We start from the raw sequence: 17,504 nt of genomic DNA, 5'->3' as shown, positions 1-17,504 counted from the left end.
AAAGAGTCCATTGGTAGTAATGTGCCTGGCCTCTTTCTAACTAACCTTAAATGTCTTTTTTAATCACGTATGTGTGGGTTCAGCGTATCCATTTTATATCCCCTTCCTGTCTAATAGTCAAACGTATCATGAGTCCAGCAATTTGTCAGTGTGCTGACCCTGCTGCTGGAGTAAAAGCAGCAAGGAGATGAGTACTTTCAGGTGAAATGTTTTTATTAGGCTAAGATGGTGTTTAAACTTGTTCTTTATTTCTTCTCAGCTGGATTTTCCCTTTTTACTAGGTTAGGAAGTATCTTGCCTCATTTATTTCAGCTCCACAGAATGAGTTTCTGCTCTATGCTTATCTATTATTGGGTATTTCTATCTGAAATTCCTACTGTCTGTTCTGGCTTAGAAGATGTTAGCAAATGGTAATTTCTTCCCTGTTAATTTAGTTTCTCCTTAGTGCCTTTCAGCCTTTTCAGGCATTCTATCTCCCACCCTGTTTTGTGCTAGAGGAATTAGAACTATGTTAAACAGTCTTAATTTTTTACATTTTTTTTTTTTAGAATTAGCAGATATGTTCCTTTTGCTTAGGAAGTGTCTGAGCATATCAGTCAACATAACATACCTCCTTATAAGGAAATAATATCATAGGATTGCTTTATTTTCTGCCCAGACCTGCTGTTCTAGTAGGGTAATACATAACCATCATTAGGGCTTATATTGAAAGACCTGGAACAAAAATAAACAAGCAAAAGTTGACCATAAAAAGAATGTATGAAGCAGTGAACTCCCGTTATTAACATCCTGATTCTGAAGTTAGCTGTTCACAAATGCAGCAGTCCAAATCCAAATTCATCTCTGAGCTTTCCCACAACTAACATGAAATGTATATGTCCTGCATTAGTAAGCAATCCAGATCCTCACAGAGAGACCTATTCTTTAAATAGGAAACATAGTGCACCACCAAAGACCAGTCCTGATCCATCCTGCATAGGAATATTGCTCTCCTACTGTGATCCTAAGCAGCCATCACCAATCCTAAACCACTTGGAAAGAACATCACTATCTCCTCTCATTTCAGTGAAGATCCTGTATGCAGCGCTGATCCATCTTACCGTGAGGAAGAATTCTAAACAGGAGGACGACACCTGCCAACCTTTTAGCTTAGTAATTTAGTGAATAGGGTGCTAACCCAAAGAGTAAGAGAACTAAGTCTTAGGCCCTTCTCAGCCAGAGGAAGTTTGAACATTTATCTCCTCTTCCTGGCAATGTGCCCTAAACATCAGGCCATAGATAAGGCAAGGCCAAGTGTACCCTTTTCCTCGCCTATTGAAGTGGGCCACTGGGCAGGCAAGAGGAAAAGAATCATAGTACCAGAAGGAGAGCATGCAAGGACTGTGATCCTGTGGCCTATTGGCAGAGGCCATTGGCTTAGGTGGGACAGAGCCCTGAATACTGGTCTTACACTGTTCATGAATTTTATCCAATGATTATTAAATGCAAAATATGTAACCAACATTGGGAACACAAGCTGGGAGCAGAGGCATAATTGAAAAATAGATGCTTCACTGGAACCCCTCTGAGTATGCTTGGTGGCTGCTGCATAGAGTGGATTAGGATTGTGTTTAGTTGTTTAAATGCCAAAAACTCCATAAGCACCTCTTAGAGGCAGATTTGGATTTGGCTCAATATGTTTATATAAACACATATTTGTTTACATTTTAAGTCTCTTGAAAATAAAGGGTGTCTCATTAGTGGTATTAAGATAACCAAAAGAGGTTAATTATTTTATAATAAATATATCTGCAAATATAAATTAAAACTTTCTATTCATGGAGGTGGGAAGTCCTTGAATAAACATTACTGCCATAGGGAGAGGATACTGATTCTTCATTTCTGCTTTGTTTGTTTTCTTTAGAAAACTATAACTGATTTTATTTTCATTCATTTAGTTCATCATAGGAGATTCCTCTTCCCTCAGCAAAGTTTGAGGCACCATCTTTTCATCTTGTTTAGTCAATGGGCTGGACCTTTCAGTATTATGTTTACACCACTGGATCGTTATAGTGACAGAAATCACCAGATTACAAGATACCAGTACTGTGCATTAAAGGTATAACATGTTTTCATTTCTCCATTAAAAGTTATCTATTCAGTAATGCTGGTTACAGAAATGGTATTTAAGTTCAAAAGAAAGAAAAATAATGACCATTATTTCCTTTTATTTATAATTATTGTTAATTAGATTTTATACGTGTACATATATATGCATATAATCAAATGAAGCTTTACTTTTCTGTTTTTATAATCTACAGAAGGCATAGATTATCAACCTCCAGCCTGGGGGCCAGATCAAGCCCATGGAACTCTCACTGCCTCTGGACTGCTTGGTGGCAGAAGAGCAGTGGCACTGCTCCCCTACTGCCAAATTTCTGGACCCATGGGTTGCTCTGGACCCTGTACACTGGATCTGGGGCCCAATCCCAGTGCACAAGGGCAGGCAGGGGCAGCACCAGGGCCCAAACCCAGTGCAAAGGGGTGGGGAGGGGGCAATGCAAGCCCCCCAGGATCCAAATCTGGCACAAGAAGGGGAGGGGGAAATGCCACCCCCCTGGATTCTGAGTCTGACACATGGGGGACAGAAGGGAGCAGTGATGGCCCCTGCAGCCCAATCCCAGAGGGCAGGAGCAGGCAGTGCCAGGCCCCTGGGACTCAATCCTGGTGTGTGGGGCTGGGAGGAGGCAGTATCAGGCACCATGGCCTGATCTGGCCTTTAGGTGGCCTGGTCTAGCCCACAGATGACTCTGCACTACCCAGCTGACCTGTAGTGCCAAAAGGCTGAGCATCACTGATTTACCACTATTTTTCATGGCTGGTTGCTTTTTTGCCTGTACACTTTTCTTTTGTTATTTTCTTCCTCATTCAAAAAGAGCAGGATATCAGGCACAAGTTCAAGTGTAATACCACTTCAGTATTAGGTACATCCTGTTGCAAAAGGATTATTTCCTGTTCTTACATAGAGATGAGCTCAATATACATATTCTTTTTCAGCTGTAAATATTACAATCAAGCATTCAAGTAAACAGGACAAATAATGCCCTGTTTACCAATATATGTTTCATCAAATGACAAATTTGATGGGGGTCGGACTTGATGATCTATTGAGGTCCCTTCCGACCCTAACATCTAACATGTATGAAAAACAATTTAGTAAATCAGTTTCAACTTTGACAGATAATTTGCATTTGAAATAAATTTATTTTTAATTATTTTATAATATCAATATAAAAGATTGGGTGAAATAAAATAAATTTCATAACTTGGCTAATACCAAGTATTTAGGTGCTTAAAAATTTAATTCAGCACCTTAATTAATGAAACTAACTTCTAGATCAGTGTACATGTAGAAATCTGACAAAAAAAATCCCCACTATTGTTTGCCTTAAATATAAATACAAATGTCTTGCAGGCATGAAGAAATCTGTTAAATCCCTTCATATACATTACACACTTGCGTAACGACTACATTTCCTTGTATTACCAGGCAATGTCAGCTGTACTCTGCTGTGGCCCTGTATTTGACAATGTGGGTCTTTCTCCTGATGGCTATCTCTACAAATGGCTTGATAACATTCTAGCATGCCAAGATTTACGTGTGAGTACCTCATTAATAATGCCTAGTTTAGAAGTTATTTCAAATTCTGTACTTGTTAAATGCAATCCACTTTGCAAATGCAGACAGTGTAGCTGGATTTGTTTTATTATTTCAAGGAGAAAACAGTACATGTGTTCATTGTTCAGTCACAATGAACAGTATCACCACAAAGTTTAAATGGTAACGGGAATTTTATCATTTCAGAATATGTACTTTATGTAACATAATAGAGTAAGTAGGATTCTATTGTTAGGCTCCAATTTATTTGAATCAATATTTTAGGCTTTTTATCCACTATTAGACAAAGGCCAGGGGCAGCTCAGAATATACTTCCACTTCTCTCTGGAGTATTTCTACCCACCTGCTTCTACGCCCAGTGGAATCAGAATGTAAAATCACTTCCTCCTCCACGAAATAGCTGTTGGTGAAGTAAAGCTGAATGTGGCAATGTCAAAGAGAAGATCTTCAGAAGAACACAAAAAAAAATCTACTTTTTTAGACAAAGCCTATAGGAATAGAAAATGAGTTTTCCCTTAAGCGCTGGATCTGGAACTATCCAAGTATATTTTGATTTTGCTAGAGTCTGAAGTTAAATAATCTCTATGTAGTAGATTACTTTTACAGTTTACTGTTCTGTTCCTTCAGAGGCAGTTTCCTTGATTGACCTATAAGGTACCTGATAACAATTTGATATTTATAGCTTGCCTCCTGACTCTCTTTCATCTTTGTCATACATCTTCAGTCCTCTTCTTCAGTTTCCAGCGTCTTCAGTTTTCTTATCTTTCCACTTGTGACACCCGACATTTTAACCAGCTATTATCCCACAAGATATCCCACAACGGCTGCATTTGCATTTGCACAGGTCACTTTGGTTCCTAAACAAACTCCAACAACTGAAAGAAAAGGGCAGGAAGCTGGAAGAAGACTTGTTTTAACTCTTTCCACAAGCAGTTTAAGGAACTTAACCAAAACTATTCTCTGTTGAGGACTATAGTCAAAGCATCCTTGTTATCTATGACCTAGTTTCTGCCAAATCCTAATCAAAAGAGCTGCTTCAGTATTCCAAAGCAGAACAAACCTGACAGACACAACCACTACAATAAAAGCAGGCCTTCTTGCTGCTTAATTGTTTTTTCAGTCCCTGTTCAGTCCCCAGTTCCTACTATTGGGTAATCAGCATAGGCAGCAGAAAGGGGGAGCCCTAATGGGGGCCAAACGCGGGGCAGCAGTAGGGCCGCAAGGCAGCCCAGCTGTGGGCTTCCAGCAGCTGCAGCAGGGGTAGGGAGTGGCGCACAGGCAGCGATGAGGGAGAGGCAGTGGGACTGGGGCAGCCTGGGGCTAGGGGAGGGGCAGGTGCTGCACAGCCAGCGGGGCACGGGACTCAGCTGTTTGCGGCTCATCGGGGGGGGGCACGGCTCCTGTTGCTATATGCACTCCAGGAAGCATGGAGGGCACATGGCCCCGGATCTGCATGGGACAGGCCAAGCTGCTGCAGGCTGGGGCCAGGGTGGTGCTGGGCTCTTCCTGGTAGGAGGGGCCTGGCAAGGCTGCACTCAGGGGAGGCAGCAGCAGTGCTGGGATGCAGCCACCTCAAAATTCACTGTAGCGCCCCCCAACCCCTCCTCCTAGCTCTGCCACCGGCTGCCCTGAGCACAGCCTGACCAGGCCCCTCCCACAGCCCAGTGCCATCCCTGACCCCAGCCCACAATGGCAGCTTGCCCTGCCCCATGCAGATCCAGGGGCATGTGCAGCAGTGGGAGCCATCCCCTGGATGAGCCATGGCTCTATCCTACACCCCACCCTGCCCCAGCTGGGCAGTGCCCTGCCCCAGCCCCACTCCCTCCCCCCACCATTGCCCTTTCCACTCCCACCACAGACTTACCTGATGAGGGACATGGATGTGTGCGCATGCACTCAGCCCCCCCTCCCAAAAAAAACATTTCTTCCTCCGCCTATGGTAGGCAGTGACAGTTTCAGTAAATTAGAATTAATTTCCCTCCTAGGCACCAGGCCCTCCTGGTCCCCGCCAGGCACCAGACCTTCTCCTAAATACCTAGCCCCTCCTTAGCTCAAACTGTCTCTATGTGTCCCAAGGCCTCTATTCTTCTCCCCCCCCGCCCCACCTTTCTCTTTCTCTGGGCCAATTGGGACCTCCCCTTCAGTTCCTTCCATAACCACCAGCTGTTGTTCATCACCAGCTGTCTCAGGCCATTGCCTCTGTCCCCAGGCCTAGCTGTTCCCAGGCCTGTTTCGCCCCTTTCAAGCTCTTCTCTAGTCACTAGCTGGGCTTTGGACACTCTGGCCCTCTGCTCTCTGCTGCCTCTCTCCAGCTATGGGCTCACCTGTTTCTATTCCTCAGGCTTATAGATTCATAGATGTTAGGGTCGGAAGGGACCTCAATAGATCATCAAGTCCGACCCCCTGCATAGGCAGGAAAGAGGGCTGGGTCTAGATGACCCCAGCTAGATGCATATCCAACCTCTTGTTGAAGACCCCCAGGATAGGGGAGAGCACCACCTCCCTTGGGAGCCCATTCCAGACTTTGGCCAGTCTAACTGTGAAGAAGTTCTTCCTAATGTCTAGTCTAAATCTGCTGTCTGCTAGCTTATGGCCATTATTTCTTGTAACCCCCATGGGCGCCTTAGTGAGTAAAACCTCACCAATTCCTTTCTGTGCCCCCATGATGAACTTATAGGCAGCCATAAGGTCGCCTCTCAACCTTCTCTTGCAGAGGCTGAAGAGGTCCAGGTGCCCCAGTCTCTCCTCATAGGGCTTGGCCTGCAGGCCCTTAACCATACGAGTGGCCCTTCTCTGGACCCTCTCCAGGTTATCCACATCCCTCTTGAAGTGCGGTGCCCAAAATTGCACGCAGTATTCCAACTGCGGTCTGACCAGCGCCCGATAGAGGTGAAGTATCACCTCCTTGGTTCTGTTCGTCATGCATAGGCCTGGCCTGTTCCTGGGCTCAGTGCTACTTACCCAGCTCATCTGTTCAGCTCAGATGTTAAGGCAAGAGCCCTCCTGCATCCCTGCTTCCGGAAGCTCCTCTTCCAGTGGTACTCAGGGATAGATTGCCTGACCAGCTCAGGCCCTGGACTTATGTATCTCAAGCCCAGTCCACTTCTGGTAAGGTGACTCTCTCATCAGCCCCTCCCACACACACACATACAAACTTACAGACTGTTTCTCAGATAGCCTCTCCTCTTAAGTAGCAGGTGCTCCAAGCACCCTGTCAGTCCCCTTAAAAATCAGACAACATGGGCTAGACTCTGTTCCACCTAGTAGCCATCTAAGTCAGGGGCAGGCAATTATTTTAGCTGGAGGGCTGCTTACCAGGTTTTGGCAAGCTGTCGAGGGCCGCATGGGTAGCCCCACCCCCTGGCTGCCATCCTGTGACCAGAAGTCCCACCCTGTAACCCCTAGCCTTTGTCACCAGAAATCCCTCCCCTTGTCCCTCCACAGAAGTACTCCTTTCAGCAAGTGTTTCTGCCATCTCGGAACCAAAAAAAATACCAAATTATATTCTAAAAAGCGAACATCTACAACATTCATTAATTTGATTTCAAGAAATATTTTTATCCTGATTTACATGTGTTTGTGTAGTGTACATAGAGGTGATTGCACAATAGCTTAAAATGAAGTTACTCTTGTATTTTGTGGGGGAGGTGGGGTAATGGGGGGTGGGTATAGGTTTGTTGCGGGGCTGTGGGTGTGGGATGAGGGAGCATGAGGGTGTGTGTGGAACCCTCCCACGGCCGATCTTGCCAACTGTGGGGGAGTGGTCCCCCGTGGCCGATCTCCCTGACTGGCTGATCGCACCAACCTAGAAGCACAAGCAGCACTCCCAGAAGTGCCAGGAGTGCTTCTCGTGGCACCCTGACTCCCCAGCCGGTGCTCACAGGGCGGGCATCGGCGGTCCTGCCTGCCTCCCCTGTGCATCGCCTAACTGGGTAGTGCTGGCTGTCAGGGGACCAGCTCTCTCAGGGGGTGCACACGCGTCCCCATGCACTCCCTATGCATTGTCACTGTAAATAAGTTTAAGAAATCTGGAGGAGGGTCTCACTTTGTACAAAAAAATGCCATTCTGTGTATTTTTAGGTTCATCAACTGGGATGTGAAGTTGTCATCTTATTGCTGGAACTAAATCCTGACCAAGTAAATCTCTTCAACTGGGCCATCGATCGTTGTTATACTGGATCATACCAGCTTGCCTCTGGATGCTTTAAAGCCATTGCAACTGTATGCGGAAGCAGGTACTAATAAATTTAGAAGTAGACTCTTCCTAAAGTATTTAGTGTGAAACAAAATCAGGCTGCCATTTGTAAGATGGTTATACACTATTTTGTGTATTCCTACTTCCTTCTATTGAAATCAAATTTTAAATCACATTTCTGCTGATTAAAAAATAACATTAAGCATGGTAAGCATGTTTGCTGTTCATTGCTCTACTGTTCTGGATTTCATGCTGTGAAAAAAGCAGGAAAAAAATCTTGTGAATGACAGAGTGGGGAAGCATTAATATAGTCAGATGGTATGCTGTCACTGAACATCCACTGAAAAACAGTCACCTCTGCAAATTTGCAACATACCAGTAACTGGGGCCAGACACATGGTGAGCACGCCTACACATGAAATTAATGTGACACAAACTCTGGCGCCACGTTTACACGTGTGTGGGACTGCAGCATGTTGAGACGAGTCGGAGAAGCCCTGGCTGGCAAGGAGCTGGTGTGGTCATCCTGCCAGCCTGGGCTGCTCCAACCTGGCTCAATGTGCTGTGGAGGGGCTAGCTGGGGCATGAGGTTGCTCCAGTGTGGGGCTAGCCAGCAGGCAGCCCCCACACTGAAGCACCCTCGTTCTCCAGCCAGCCCTGTCAGTGTCTACACATGCGTTGCTGCGCACTAATGACAGTACATGTGTTTACAAGTATTAACCTATGACTGAGTTAATTCAGTTTCTGCATGTGTAGATGCTGAGACTTTACTGTGGAGCTAATTACGCAGCTCCACAGTAAACATCTCGTGTAGATTCGCCCAGTGTTTTCAAGAGTGCCACTCACTACATAGAGTCTCTACAATCTTTGCAACTTGACATGTAAAAATGGTTTGGTAAAGTTTTAAAAAATAATCTCTAGCATCCCAGTGGTAAGCCAGTCAGCTGTTTATGGCCAGGTCCCTATGTGCAAGGGGTTTTGGAGATGTTGCGCTAGAACTGTAGAGAATTGCTGCTATCAGTCACATGTAGTGTTTTTCTGAGACTGCAAATCCCTGCACCATCTTACAAACCCGAGGCTTAGTTTTGGGGTCATGAGAAGGTGCTTATAGTAGCATCCTGTTGTATAAATAGTGGAACTTCCCTGACAAACCATTGCACTGAACGGTACAATAGGACCTAAACATTTTAATTTCCAATATCATTTTTAAATCTAGTGCCAAACCAATTTTTGGATGGCTTTTCCATATAAAATCAGAGCCACTAACAAGAAAATAGTTATTACTTGGTAGTTATTTTCCCCATGTTTTTCTAGTTGGCCATGAATTTGACCTGGTTTTCCTTGCCTTGTTGCAAATTAATATATTCAATGATATTAACAGAGCAGAAGTGGTAAAAAGAAGAAAAACACAAAATGTTACTCTTGTATCATCCTATATAAATATTGTTTTTCTGTTTCTTCTTGGTATCTTTTCAGAATAAAAATGCGGGGGGGAGATTTAATAGTTATTTTGAAACAGAGAGCAAATCTCATCTGATTACATGAGTCTGAACTGATAAATTTAGACTTCTTGACAAAAGCATAATTTGGCAAGATGTCTGATCAGCATATTTTGAGAAGGAAATGTGTGGGACAGAGCAAAGCAAAACATATTAAGTATTTTAGAATTTAGTATCTCTATAAAAACACTATTTTGTTCCTCTGATAGAAACAGATGCAAAAACAAGCTGTATGACATCGAGATTTTTAAAAAATGAATGGAATTTTATGCATATAAATGTGGTTACTTAAAGATCCATTTTTGCTGTGTTAAAAGAAAGCACCGAACACAGTAGCCCTTCAACTATGTCTTTCCTCCTCAGATTTTAGTCAGATAGGACTGTGTGTCCTGGGAAAGGATGTACATTACATGCCTTCAATAATAGTAAAATATTTGGTTTACATGACTATGTTCAAGGAGGAACTCATATTTCTGCCTTTTTTGGGAATATAGCTAACACTTAAAACTGACAAGCAGTTTCCTCTTCTCAGTCCTAAAAGGGCTCCCCAAGTACAGTGGTGTATTGTATAATGGATGACTCTTTGACTAGGTAGAAACTCAGGGATGTCAGGGGAGGTGGGAGAGCATTAAAATGGCACCCAGTCTAACTTAGTTCACCCAGATGCAGACCTTACACTTGACTGACCTAATTAGGAATCTAAGTGTGAACTGTACAGAAGCTCAGGAAGTTTAGATTGGTCTAAAAATGGCCATCACAATCTAAGTTAACTGTACCTCTGAGGTAGTCTAACTTAGACTGCATCCAGCGAGACCGATCTCACTGAGCTTGTGTACAGTTCTGAGCACAGCCCCCATGGCTGCACTTTTGCTATCCACCCTGCTGAGACGGGGCTGTTTTTAGCCCCTGCCCTCTTCCCCAGGTGGACAACCCACACCCCCATGGAGCAGCTGGCCCTCCCCTGAGCACGCCAATCCCCTATTCTGCAAGTGGCTCCATTCAAAATAATTCAGGGATGGGGGAGGGGCAGGGACAGACAGGATTGGGGAGAGTAGGTTCACCAGAGGGGTTGGTTGTCTGGGGGTTGGGAGAGTCAGAAGGCTAAAAATAGCCCCTAGTCAAGGGGGGTAAGAGAGCCCCCAAAACCCCTGCAGACCCTGCTAGCCCCCCTGATCCTGCCAAACCCTCCCAGACCCCCCCCCCAACCCCCATGGACCCCACTAGCCCCCCTGATCCCTCCAAGCCCCCTGCAGTCTCTAGTTTCTCCCCCAGTCCCACCATGGTCCTTGCTAGGCTTCCTGATCCCCACCACAGGCCCCACTTGCCCTCCTGATCCCCCTGCAGTCCTCTCTAGCCCCCCTGATCCCCCCAAACTCCCTTGCTAGCATCCCCATCCCAACTTACCTTACATTGGGTGGCCATTTTTAACTTGATCTAACCTCCCCTCTTTCCTCAGAAAGTTCTTTCCACAAAAATGTAGTCGCTCTCGAGTCTATGGTGTTCCCATGTGATAGCTTTATTGTGATACTATCAATAACATGTTCTGCAGTTTCACTTATCTTGCAGCTAAGACTGAAGTATCGGAGTAATTGGAGACATACACAGCATACACTCTATATTCGTTTCCTCTATTTTTTTCAATGGGAAACTACATGTGTTTTGCATAGGTTCAAACTCTGTGAAGCCTTTGGCACCATTTAGAAGCTGTAATATTTTAATTGTGAGACAGGCATTTGAGAACTGGTTAAGACTTTCCTTTAGTCTAAGCTATAAAGTCTCATATATAGGTGTAGTAGGACAGGTTCTTAGGTCTGAGGTCCTTTGGATCAAAGCAAAAGATCCCACAATTGTATCGGTTAAAACTAAGCTGGATGTCAAATAATGTATTTGCTTAATCAACATGAAAATTGCGTTTCGTTTTTAAATTAGCACAAGGCCAAATTACATTACATGGAAATTTGCCTTTCCCATGAAGAGCAGCAGTTCATGCTCTGATTTGTTGACCCTTTACTAAATTTTGGACACCTAGGATGGTTGTTTGTTCAGTAAGAACCTGTGATTTTGTTGTGCCTGTAGATTCCAGCCCCTTTTAGTATTAATTTCTCATTCTGATAGAGAATTCTTTTTCATAACTTGAATACCTGTGAGTCTGCATATTGGGAAATAAACCCTTTTTCAAAAGCAGATATTTTTAACTGTCACTGGAATTGTTTAAAGAATATATTATGCTTGGAAACTCTACCCATACATCTTTGTTTTGGGGAGCTGGTTCATCAATAAATTCTAAATTTAAAAAAAAAACCTGATTGTTATGAGAACAGGTGTAGAACTTTTCATTTTAGAGCCATTACAGTACATTTCTAAACACTGTCTCATGATGTTTGTCAACTCCTCCTGCTCTGCTATTCACCAGGTGGCCATTTGATCAAGGAGTATGTCTCCACAAGTAAAGAACTTTCTTTTCAGTATTCCAGTGCAGAAGCAGAGAAAAGAAGGGTGATATTTCTTTAGACCATTATTAGTGAACAGATCCAGGTGAATTTAAGCTGCATTAGATTCTGATGTTCACAAAAATTTACTGTTTATTCTTCCAGGAACTATCCTTTTGATATAGTGACCCTTTTAAACTTAGTGCTGTTCAAGGCATCCGACACCAACAGAGAGATTTATGAAATTTCCATGCAACTTATGCAGGCATGTATCAGCAACTTTTCTAAATAAAAGTTCCTCTAAAACAATAACCAAATTTGATTCCTTATGAATGTCTTACAATATGTTACTTTGGGGTTTTTACTTTTGAATTTACTTTTTTAAAATCTTTTGGTTTTGAAACTAGAACTGTGAATTCTAAAGTGATTATTTGTATAAATAATCAGTGCAAAAGATTATTTGGAAAGTTTATACTGAAATATATAGACTGTTCATTGATTTCTTAATATGTTTAAAGTTGATATGTTGAGTTTTTCTGAACTAATGGAATTGTTCTGTTTCATTGTCCATTTTTCTTCTCTTCTATAGATTCTGGAGTCAAAACTTTTTGTTTATTCAAAGAAAGTAGCTGAGCAAAGGCCTGGCAGTATCCTGTATGGTACTCATGGTCCATTGCCACCTCTCTACAGTGTATCACTAGCCCTTCTCTCCTATGAATTAGCAAGGATGTATCCTGAGCTTACCCTTCCACTTTTTTCAGGTATCAGCATTTTTTTAAGTTTTGTTTTTTTATGTAGCGTACAAATGGTGGATTGCTAAGGTACTTTAATTGTGAATAACTAGCCCACTGATACTCTGATTCAGTTTGGTTTTATTTGATTTTAGAAAAAAAATGGTAAAATTTAAAACATAGTAAAATTAAACTAAACCTATATGAACAATTGAAGACATGTGCATAGTGCAGTGGCTGATATTTTAAAATTTGTGATCTGATTCTGTGCCTAATTATTTGTACAGAATGTACAGTCTTGAAGTGGGGCAGTGGTGTGGGGGTTTGAAGACTTCTTTGTATCCATCCGATCCTGGGCAGCATTGGCTGTCAGCCTAAAATAGTCAATCCAGAAAGCTTACCAAAATTATTGAAGTATCCTCAGGCTGCCCAGATTCTTTGCAGCACTGTATGCTATGGTCCTACTCCTTCTGCCCTCAGCTTTGCCAGTCATAGAGGATCTGCAACAAACCTGGATAAGTTTTCCAGTGGTTTATTGTGTTCACATTGGGCTTGAATTTTTCTAGCTTCAGTCTCTAACTATTAGATCTTGCTATACTAAGAACCCTCTGTTATCAAATTTTAGTTCCCTATGTAGGTACTTACAGCATATAATCATATCATCCTTCAAACTCTTCTTTAATAAAGTAAATAGTTTGAGTTCCCTGTATTTTGACACAAAACACAGGTTGCCAGTCTTTTTAGTTATTCATACAACTCTTCTGACTCCTCTCCAGTAATTCTTGAACTGTAGTAATTTTGGACACCAAAATTTAATAGAGTATTCCAGTTATAGCCCATGCCCTCCTCACTAAGTGCCAAATACAGAAGTAATATAACCTGCCTATTCCTGCTTGATATGGCCATGTTCATCCATCCAAGGATCACATTAGTTCTCAGTCAGAATATCTCACTGGATGGTTTTTCTCCCTTGTATTTGGAGTTTGCGCGTTTGTACTCTCAGAATATTTCCTTATTTTGTATAATTTAGGCCAGGAAGCAAAATAGAAATGATGGTGACATGCTAGACATGTGATCTGTACACTATATTTTTACTTGCCTTTATAGACTAATGCTTTGCTATTTTAATACTTCCTGTATTAGAGGTAAGTCAACGATTCCCAACAACTCATCCAAATGGGAGACAGATCATGCTTACCTATCTTCTACCATGGCTTCATAACATTGAACTTGTAGACAACAGACTACTTCTCCCAGGATCAAGCCCTAGCACTCCAGAGGATGAAATAAAGGACAAAGAAGGGGAAATAGCAGTCACATATGGGCTGAAAGGAAATGGATGGGGCTCTCCTGAAGCCACATCATTGGTGCTGAATAATCTCATGTACATGACAGCCAAGGTAAACAAAGCCATATATTCCAGCTATAATATTTTAAAAGTTCAAAAACAACAGAATTGCATGGTACTGTACAAACTCAAAAGACAAAAAGTGTCTAGAATGCTCATGAGAATAAAATGTTAGTTATGTATCTGTTGAACTAATTATTAAAATAACTATCTCATTCCCTAACATATCTAGGGTGAACTTCATTATGAATAAATTAAGAAATGCATCTAAGAAATAGATCAAAAGCAATGGGTACTTCAGTGTGATACATTGCTATGCCTAACTTATGCATTTGTCTCCCAAAATAGAATCCAGAACATACGGCAGGCATCTAGGGCCATCTCCTCTTCCCCTTTATGCACCTATATGGCACACACACACCTGTATAACTGCAGTTTTGACACCTATACACATTTGCAAGTCAGCTCTGCACATGCAAACCCATTTATAATCATGAGTAGGGCTGAAGTTAGTCTGGGCAGCTGTGTGGCAAAACACGCTCACCCAAGTACGTACATAAGGCAGGTAAATCCTAAAATTTTAGGATTTGCAGAAAAGCTATGACTGGGTAAACAGTGACTTCTACCCTTTAACCAATAACTTAGTGGCCCAGGGAGCAGTAGATATAGGTTCTCGGCTCCCCAACACAAAAGATGGTTGAACATGCATCTCTTATTTCTAACCAGAGTGCTCTAACCACAGGCCACAGGATAGGCATTACTCAGTTCCTTCTTCATATTACTTTTGGCATCTGCAAGGATTAAGTGAAATCTCAGACTATGTGCAAGTGCCAAGAACTGTAGTTAAATGGCTGCATCTGTGCCAGGGGTGGCCAGCCAGTGGAGCAAATGGCACAAGCAACTGCAATAAATGGCATATGATAAACTGGGGAGAGGATAGGTAGCATGGCAGCAGATAGGGCAGGAGAAGGGAATCAGAATGGCACTTACAGAGGGTTCAGGGCTAATTTATGGCATGCCTGTCAGAAAGGTTGGGCCCCACTGGTCTATAACATTTAGGCTGCCACTTATCCTCCCACCAAATTTCTGGGCTTATGGGGAGTGAAATCAGATTTACCTCTTTGGTTCCCCACACAGCGTATGGCAAGGACTAGGCATTTCAGTTGCACACAAAGCAGTAATCTGAATGGGAAGCTGCCTAAAATCAGCCTGCTAAACAAGGAACCACCCAGAACAAATAATTAGGAAACACCGTGGATGGGGATTTTTCTTAAATCCTGCCCCTCTCTGGGTTGTAGATATTTCACCCTCCCCTAGAAGTAGGTGCCCTCAGTTTCTATCAAAACCAGCACCGGGTCATTCTTTGCTTTTCAAGGCAGAGCCAAAGGATTTTTACAGAATTGTTCAGGGATTACAGGACTCCCTCAAGATGTAGAAGACCTAGATTCAGCTCTCTCTTTGGGGATTCAGACCAATATTCCTCCCCAACCTGGGGGGCGCCATAAACAACAGGCTGTTTCAGCTATTTAAAGCAGGGAGTAAGCACACACAGCCCCTCCTGAGGAAGGTGTTCCAGTTTGCAGAAAATAATTAAAGGTTTGTTGAGAAAGAGGGACAACAATTCTCTAGCCTAGTAGTTAGAGCACATACCTGAATCCCACCATATACAAGGACTGTATATGCATTTAACTGTTTCAGGCCCAGACTTGAGAACATAGATAGGAACCCAGGACTTCCACCTGTAGGCGAGTGTTTCTCTCTTTCCCATGTCTCTAATTCCTTCCTGCAGAATGAAACAACATCAACAGGAAGTATCAAGTACCACCCCTTGGTCACCTGCATCCTGAGTGAATGCTCTGCCTACTGTGGTGCTAAATAGAAAGGGGACACCACCATGGCCACATCTTTTAAAACAGGGCTGATCAAGAGATGTCCTGTGGGCTAGATCCGGTCTGCAGAGCCATGTCATCCAGCTCATTGGGCTCCTGTGGCTCTGGAAATCTGGTGACATGCCAAGTGGTATTGGCATTTATTGTCATGGCTCCTGGAGCCACAGAAATTAACACTACCTATCACATCCTGCTGCCATATTTCTGGGTGGCCCCGTAAGCCAGATAAAGAGCACGGAGCAGCAGCATCTGACTTGTAGGTCTGCCCAGGACCAAAACTTCAGCAACTGAAAGAGTGGCAGGTACTGTGACTCTGGGAGGCACAGGAATTAACACTGCTGTCACCAATTCTATCCCAGCGGCCCAGAAAACACAGCTGCATGTTCCAGATCCAGCCCAGAGGCCAGGCCTGCACCACTCATTTGGTCTGTGGGGCCAGATGCATTGGACACACCACTGCTTTATATTTTGTGTGGAGCCCAGTCCAGGAGCTGTGGTCTGAGAACACATACTGCATTTCACCCCTCTAGCAAGATAGGTAGACAGATGCCCAGTATCTGACAGGACTTAAGTAGAAAATAAGTGCTGAGCTATTTTGTCTTGTCAAAATTGAGGCTTTTGTGACCATGTGCAGAAGCAGAATTTTAGATATCTTGTATCGTATAGTGTTGAATAGCGAAACACTTGTGAACTTTAAACACCTGCAGACTAGGTGGCATGTAAGTGGTACATTAGAGCTTGAACATTTTTTACTCGGGTGCCTATGTCTGTCCTAAATCTGACTTTAATAGCCTAGTCCTCTTCTGGATCTAGACCTAGATAGTTTTCTTTTTCATATTTATGGTACGTTTAGTGCACTTTTCACAAATTCCTTCTCTTTGCTTCGTTCCAGTACGGAGATGAAATTCCTGGACCAGAGATGGAAAATGTCTGGAATGCCCTAGCTAACAATGAGAAGTGGAGCAACAACCTTAGAATAACACTGCAGTTTCTCATTAGCTTATGTGGGGTTAGCAGTGATACCATCCTTTTACCTTATGTAAGTGGTTGTGTGTTGTTTTATATAACTGGATGCACTGTTTTTAATGAAGAAAATAATTCACATTGAGTATATATGACTGCCACAAATTCTCTGTATCTGTATATCATTAGCATCCAATACTCAGCTAAGTCAGGGTAGAGCAAATGAACCCAGATACTGAAAGTAAATGGATGAAACAAGCCATCTGAGCCTTAATTTGTACCAGTGGAGCTCACTGAGTTTCAAGTAGTGGATATGCTATAATGCAAAAAAGCAGTTGTTCTGCACAAGGGACCAGTATAGCAGTGACAATGGCTGGTCATCCAGTGCTGAAATTGGCATGAATAAACATTAAAACCATTTTATACCTAAAAATGTGTTTAAATAAAACGCATATAAGATTAACAGAGTAAAACTACAAAATGCCATGAACTTCCTTCAGTAGGCAGCTAGTCTTTAGACAGCTGTACACTATATTTTGCAAGGCCTTACAACAATGAAATGCTATGCAAGGAATTCAGTACACATTATTAATGTTTACACATTTTAAAGATTTAGATTCCAGTTAAGCAAAACGTGTAAGCATATGCTTACTTTCAAGTGTGTGCTGAAGTTCATCCTTCTTTAGCAAGACTGGGAATTTGAGAGGCATATTTCAGACTTGCATGCCTAACTTCTTTAAGCACTTTGGAAATTCTGTCCCATAAATTTTAAAAATTTGTGTAAGACTCATT

The 17,504-nt window shown here is 42.7% G+C and overlaps 1 protein-coding gene across 7 annotated transcripts in view; it reads left to right on the top strand.

Moving 5' to 3' along the window:
* LOC102383623 (protein furry homolog) overlaps positions 1-17,504 on the top strand; it is a 214,234-nt gene that overhangs the window by 75,380 nt on the left and 121,350 nt on the right. For all 7 annotated transcript variants that reach the window (XR_003094661.1, XR_003094660.1, XM_025207103.1 and 4 more), the window contains exons 24-30: positions 1,938-2,098; positions 3,530-3,640; positions 7,739-7,893; positions 11,947-12,046; positions 12,371-12,542; positions 13,656-13,912; positions 16,642-16,788. Coding sequence is in view for 5 of the 7 variants with exons in the window: in XM_025207103.1 (XP_025062888.1) it covers positions 1,938-2,098; positions 3,530-3,640; positions 7,739-7,893; positions 11,947-12,046; positions 12,371-12,542; positions 13,656-13,912; positions 16,642-16,788 (1,103 nt within the window). In the remaining 2 variants the exon portion in view is untranslated. The remainder of the gene's footprint in view (positions 1-1,937; positions 2,099-3,529; positions 3,641-7,738; positions 7,894-11,946; positions 12,047-12,370; positions 12,543-13,655; positions 13,913-16,641; positions 16,789-17,504) is intronic.

The sequence above is a fragment of the Alligator sinensis genome, unplaced genomic scaffold, assembly GCF_000455745.1.
Source record: "Alligator sinensis unplaced genomic scaffold, ASM45574v1 scaffold406_1, whole genome shotgun sequence".
NCBI lineage: Eukaryota > Metazoa > Chordata > Crocodylia > Alligatoridae > Alligator > Alligator sinensis.
This window is presented reverse-complemented; position numbering and strand designations above follow the sequence as displayed.